The sequence below is a fragment of the Halichoerus grypus genome, chromosome 3, assembly GCF_964656455.1.
Source record: "Halichoerus grypus chromosome 3, mHalGry1.hap1.1, whole genome shotgun sequence".
Lineage (NCBI taxonomy): Eukaryota > Metazoa > Chordata > Mammalia > Carnivora > Phocidae > Halichoerus > Halichoerus grypus.
Window position 1 is genome coordinate 193,970,600 of NC_135714.1, and position 6,569 is coordinate 193,977,168.

Sequence of the window (6,569 nt, forward strand, 5' to 3'; positions counted from 1 at the left end):
TTTCCTATTCCAATACAACTAGCATATAAAAGGTCATTTCTTCATTTTTCTCTATACATCATTGCCACCACTGCTCAATGTGCAGCAGCTAGACAGAAGAAAGGCCATCAAGGTAACATTTTGGGCCAGAGTTTGGAGAAAAACGAAACAGAATATACAAGAGAGTAATAGTCGGAATCACCTAACAGACACAGGATTCCATTTCATTACTAACAAATGTAATTCAACTGAACAAGCTCATTCGAGCTGCACGTGGTTCTCCATTGTTCCCAGTATTCGTCTAGATTTGTAAATTAAAAAAACCATCTAGTTCAACTAGTTCTAGATTTGCAAACTCTAACTTCTCTATCCATAAAAAGTTGTCTATCAGCTATGAAAAATCACCTGATTGTAATTTATAACGACCAGTAGTGGGAAGCCCATTTGCAGGAATTGGTTCTTAGAGGGGGGAAAAAAAACACGACTTCTTGAAAAGGTAAAATAGCTTAAAGCATTTAATATCTAAACAAATCAATCTATTAATAGTAGTCACAAAATATGCTTAATATAGAAACCCACATTTATGTCTTTAAGAAAAAGTGTAAATTGTATTTTACCTCAAACATAAATTAACCCACTTAAAGAATCTGCAGCGGTCAAAATCATGGTGAATTTTAAACAACTTCAGAATAAAATAACCTTAAGTACTTTATACTGCTTTATATCTAAAAAATGCTTACAACTTCTCATAAAAATAGTCTGAGGCAACTATTTTTTCTTTTATTCTTTAGCAGACATGTTCAACATTATGGGCAACATTTTTAAAACCTTAAGCTTCACAGACTTTCAGACATTCAAATACTATGGTCCCCTTTTCTTTGATGTGGAGGTTTATTCAGCTAGGAAAAAAAAAAGGCATGGTAGACAATTTAATACATTTTCACCAAATTGAAAGTAGTACAAAAGTTTTAAGATTCTACAGAACTACACATCGTACCTAATGGATCATTAAAAATAGAAGACAGTATTTTCTTCAGCAAATAAAACAGCATACTGGTATGCTGTTAATGCATACTTTTTAATATGTACTGTCATTCATAAATTATTTACAACTTCTACTGTGTGAAGAGAACTAGAATGTAAATTTTCTGCAAAACTGGAAAAAAGCAATACAAAATTTGTGAAAGCCTGTGTTTTATATTATACAAAAGTAAGCCAGTTTTTCTCTTCAAATACCAGACATGATATGCAGTGGTATTTTGGACATATTATAATAACTCTTGAGGATGTTTTAATGCTGGCGGTAAGTTTACAGGCCTTGACTCTTCATCAAGGAGTACCAGATCTTCTATTTCACTGCCTCTGTATTTCCTTTTACATATCTTTACCACTACCTTCTTCTTGAGAAATAACTTCAGTGCTTCTCTTGATGCAACAGCTTTTGCATTTTCTTTGCTTTTTCCACAGCCAGTGCCCAAATACACAGACTTGCATCTCAATTCACAAACAATACTTTCTTGAGAGCTTTTATTTTGAGGCAGATCTGCTAGTTCTTTTAGCGGAACAAAAAACACATCCAGTGTTGCCTTCAGAGCTTCAATAGCTGCATTTAGGAGCTCGCCATGATTCACACTGGGACTAAAGCCACCAACAGCTACCAACTTCCATGCCACCGTCTTATACAGTCTGTTGAAAAAAGGTTGTTTCTGTTTCACGTCTTCATTGGTTAACTTGCAACAAGAAAATCTGACAGAACTCTCACTTGACTGTGAAGTACTTTTAGAAGGCAACTGTGATGTGCTAGTCTGAGAACTACTCTTAGAAGCCAGCTGGGACACACTGGCTAAGGAAGTGCTTTTGGAAACTAGAGATCCACTGGTTTGGGAGCTGCTCTTGGAAGCTAACAGTGACGCAGCTACCTGTGAAGTGCTTTTGGAAGTCAGCATCGATGTACCTGTCGATGTGCTGCTCTTGGGAGTTAGTAAGGATGTGCCTGATGGGGAACTATTTTTAGAAACAGATGGTGAAACACTTGCCTCTGAACTAGTTTTGGAAGTTAACCCACCTGACGCTGTCTCTGAACCAGGTTTAGAAGACAACAGTGGCAACTCTCCTTCTGCGCTTCCGGAGGAGCCCAACAAAGGCACCTCAATCTCGGAGATGCTTTGAGAAGCTGAGACTGAAGAGCCTTCCAGAGCACTCTTTTTAGGTGATCCACTTTGTTGTCTGGAATCAGCAGATTGGGTCACATGACTATTCACACTGGATTTCAACAACGAAGAAACAATCGATGCTGAACCGTGCTTCTCTGGAGCTTCTGATTCAGAAGCTTTTCCAGACCCTGCCGCTGTCACCTGAGAGGAAATGCTGCTGCTTTGGCTGGAGAGAGACCGATCTCCATCACCTGTAGAGCTATTCTGACTCGACGTGCCAGAGCTTCGAGTGGAGTTCCCACTACTCTCTGATTTCGTAGATGGCCCTGTACATGCTGAGCTGTTTTCCTGCTGAGTTGATGCACGTTCTGTTTTGGCAGAAATTTTTGCATGATCTTGCTCAACTGCAGAATTGTTTTTTCCTTCGATGATTCGTTTTTTCGCTGGCTCTTCTACCCCTTCTAAAAAGAAGGAAAACAGACATGTGACTAAGTCTAGCTCATACATATCAGCTGAAAATTTACAAGACAGATACTTGTTAAAATAAAGACACAAGGCAAAAATATTTCAGGGCTAGTCATTTCTTTAAAAAGTGCGGAATAACTTCATTAATTTCTTAAAACAGTGTTGAATGACATCATTTAATTTCTAATATTAAAAAGATCAACAGCATAGACAACATTTGACACTTGAAAATCTAAAGCAGGCAAAGGAAACTATCAAAATCAGGGCCTAAAACACAAAGACACATAATTTAGGTTTAACATTCCAACTTGATTAATAACATTGTAAAAATTCTAGCTTGTTAAAAAAATTAGTAATAACAGTAATTCCTAATGATATCAGACTTATGTTCTAAACTCCTATGTATGTTCACATCTATGATCTGCTAACCATTGCTACTCGATATCCCTCTTTTCTTCACCTTGGCAACCAGTTCGTCTCTTGTTGTATGGATTGGAGCATCTGTCACTTTGATGCCTTCAGCCATACTAAGTATTTTATCCATAACTTTTTGTGGGTACCTGAAAAAGAAAAAGACTCTTTTAAAAAGTGTTTTCTCTAAGCTCCTATTTCGGGTGCGCAAAAACAGGCCACAGGAACTGCATTTCCTGGTTGTAATCAAGAAAGTCTACCAACCGCCAGGAACTTTCTGTTTCCTGGAACCCCAGAAACAAATGCTCCAGGGCCTGGGAGGCGGGGTCCTTCCTCACCAATCCTTAAACTCGGCGTCCACCACGAGCGCGTTGTCAACCAACAACCCCACCAGCCGCCCCCCCCGCAACGCCCCCCCCCAACCGGGGCAGGCTGTTCATCATGTCGGCTTTTGGCAGAGACGCCCTTCTCACCCTTAGAGGGCGGCCAGTCCCGCAGATTCCCGCGCTTCACAACTTCCCCCTCCCCGCGGAGGCTCCGGGCCCCCGTCCGGGGGCGGAAGACAAAACGGGGAGAGCTGGTCAGGGACGCTTCCTCACTCACCGGCACCCGAGGAAGACGTGGTTCGCCCAGGCCATGGAGAAGGAGATGAGCTGCTGCAGCTGCCGATTGCGGCTCCCGCTCTCGGCGTCGGCAGCTTCCTCCGCGTTAGCCGCGGCATCGCCGCCAGTCGGGGCCAGGTCGCCGGCGTTGCGGAGCAGAAACTCTCGGCGGTGGCGCCAGTGTTTGTCAGTCTCGCCGTCGCAGCGCAGCGCCTCCACCCAGGCGGCCACCCGCGGGTTCTGGCTCAGGTACTCCGACACCTCCTGCGCCATGTTGGGCCTGCAGGTCGCGGAGGCCGCGAGCAGACGCTGCACCGGGAAAGAGGCGGGGTGCGCGGGGGCGAGCGGCCCTGTCACTGCGGCCTGCACCGGCGGCCCTCCACAGAACGCCCCTCGGGAGGCCCAAACGCCAAACAACAGCGCCCGGAGCAGCTGAACCGCCCACTTCCGCCCGCCGCCGGCTCCTTCCCTTTTATAACCTCGCCGCCGCCGAGCGCCCGCGCGTCCTTCCGGCGCGAGCCGGTTCTCCCAGGACGCTTTGCGGCGCCAGAGCGGCCGCGACGCAGCGGCCCGGCCTGGCGGCCGAGGGGCGCCCGCAGGGGCGGAGGGGGAGGGGGGAGCGATCGGTCGCGCCTCCCCGCCCCGTGAGGGCGGGCCGCAAGTGGGTTCGCCCGGGGCGACCCGGTCTCCGGCGCCAACCTCGGCGTTCCGGCTCGGCTTTGTGACGCCGCGCGCGCTCCCGCCGCCTCCCTCCATCCCTCCGCCGGCCCGCCCGCCGCGGCGCGGGGCGTGGAGGCCCGGAAGGCCGGGGCGGCGGAGGGCAGCCGGGGGGCGGGCCAAGGGCTCGCGTGCCGCCGCGTCCTCGCGGACCCCAAGGCGCGGCTCGAATGCGAGGTGTGCGCGCTTTGGCCCGCAGACGCTTGTTTGGAGCGGGGCCGAAGTAAACAAAAGCTCGCCTCCATCTTTTGATCCTGTCAGAAAACAGCTTCCGGCGCTGTTTTGAATGGAGACGAGCGGAGCCTTCAGAGGCCGTCCCAGACGCGGGGCATTTAGGAATGTTAAAGAGTTAACATGTTAAATCGTAATAATGATGATAGTAAGGTCAGACGATTAGTCCAGTTCGCTGTGGCCCGTGGAGTCGTCTTTGAAACTCGCCCTTGCCCCGCAGGGTTGGGTTTGGATCCCCGCGCGCAGCCCTGGCGATCCCGGCTTCCTCTCGCCTGGGGTTTTGGTCAAAAACAACGGCGCCGAGGACGATCGTACTGTTCCCTTAGAGTAACAAACAGTAACCCCCAACTGGACAAATAGCCAGGAGGCAGCATGGAAAAGTGCCCCAAACCTTAACCCCTTAGAGCTTTTTTTTTTCCTTGCCTTTTTTTTTTCTATTTTATAATGTCCACACTTAGGACCGCCGGCTTATCGTTACGCTTCCAATTTCAGGTATATGTGTTTTCGAGATCAATACATTTTAGTAAGTTAAAATAAGTGCTGTGCAATAATGATAAATTACGAAGTAAAAAAGAAATTTTCCTTCCATTAAATGTTTGTGGACTTTGATTGAAAAATGCTTGAATCAGAATAATCAAGCCAAAAAAGTAACTTAAATTGGGTAAGATTTTTTTAAACGTAATTTATATACATGCTGGAATAATCAACGTCCAACTGTTACATGAAAACTGCCCACTTTTCTGTTACAGCAAGTGAAACTTCGTAAAAACAGGCACAAAGGAGTTTTGAAGCTTAGGATTTTGCTTCTATTTTGTTCTTCTCTCCTTTTCACTGAAAATTTTTGAAACTTGAGAGGGGTGAAAGGCTGCAGAAATCTGGCAATTTAAAAGACAAGAAATGTGGGTTTTGCTTTCATGAATTCTCTGGCATGAGGGAAGATGGCAAGTAAAAGAATCTGTGATTACATACCTATGTGTGCATTTTAAGCCAAGAATTTTCTCACTTATTTTCTTGTTCCCACGTAATCTTTTTCCTATGGGTTTCATTGCCTTGAGGGGAGAATAGTGCCTGAGTTCCAATATAATTTTTATTTTATTTTATTTTATTTTATTATGTTATGTTAATCACCATACAGTACATCATTAGTTTCTGATGTAGTGATCCATTATTCATTGTTTGCATATAACACCCAGTGCTCCATGCAGAACGTGCCCTCTCTAATACCCATCACCAGGCTAACCCATCCCCCCACCCCACCCCCCTCTAGAACCCTCAGTTTGTTTCTCAGAGTCCATAGTCTCTCATGGTTCATCTCCCCCTCCGATTTCCCCCCCTTCATTTTTCCCTTCCTACTATCTTCTTTTTTTTAAAACATATAATGTATTATTTGTTTCAGAGGTACAGGTCTGTGATTTCATCGGTCTTAATTCACAGCCAATATAATTTTTTTAAAGTTAAAATAAAAGCAATATGGTCTGAAAGCTGAAGTACTTTTCAAGAGCCAGGGGCTTGAGAGAAAGAAAAGATACATGTATTTTTTTTTTTTTTATTATTCTTAAAAAGTTGACTTTACATAGAGATTCAGGGCATAGACCATGGACCACGAAGTTAAGAAGAATGGTATATATTTTAAAAAAGAAAAAACCTTCTCACCCTATGGAGACAAATTCCTTTTTGGGCTGTGGGAGGATTTCAGAGAAAAAAGGTTTAAGAAGAGAATTTAGGAAAATTAGTGTAAATGAAGGAGAAGGTGAGGGGGGGATGTGTTGGCTTGTTTGGACCTTTGGGAGAAGACAACCCATTTAGTGCCCTGAGCCATCTTGGGTTGGCCTTTAGAAGAGTAGAAATGAGCACAGAGAGAGCCTTTTATTGCTCTGATAACTAACTGTACTGCTCCCTTCCTTTCCCCCAACACACGCGCACGCACACACACGCACACCCACACACACACACACGTCTCTCACAGGTCCTAGAGGAATCCAAAAAGTTCCATAGTGAGAGAGGAATGCTG

At 45.2% G+C, this 6,569-nt stretch overlaps 1 protein-coding gene across 2 annotated transcripts; it reads right to left on the reverse strand.

Moving 5' to 3' along the window:
* Positions 1-464: 464 nt before the first annotated feature.
* On the reverse strand, positions 465-4,333 carry CDKN2AIP (CDKN2A interacting protein). 2 transcript variants are annotated; one of them, XM_036071326.2, is made up of 3 exons: positions 3,612-4,313; positions 3,027-3,157; positions 465-2,593 (listed from the first exon to the last, which is right to left on the reverse strand). In XM_036071326.2, exons 1-3 carry the CDS (start codon positions 3,881-3,883, stop codon positions 1,248-1,250), a joined length of 1,749 nt encoding a protein of 582 aa, XP_035927219.1. In that variant the 5' UTR covers positions 3,884-4,313; the 3' UTR covers positions 465-1,247. The 2 variants fall into 2 exon arrangements, with proteins under 2 accessions (XP_035927219.1, XP_035927220.1); XM_036071327.2 differs by having other exon boundaries at positions 2,455-2,593; positions 3,058-3,157; positions 3,612-4,333.
* Between the last annotated feature and the right edge of the window lie 2,236 nt (positions 4,334-6,569).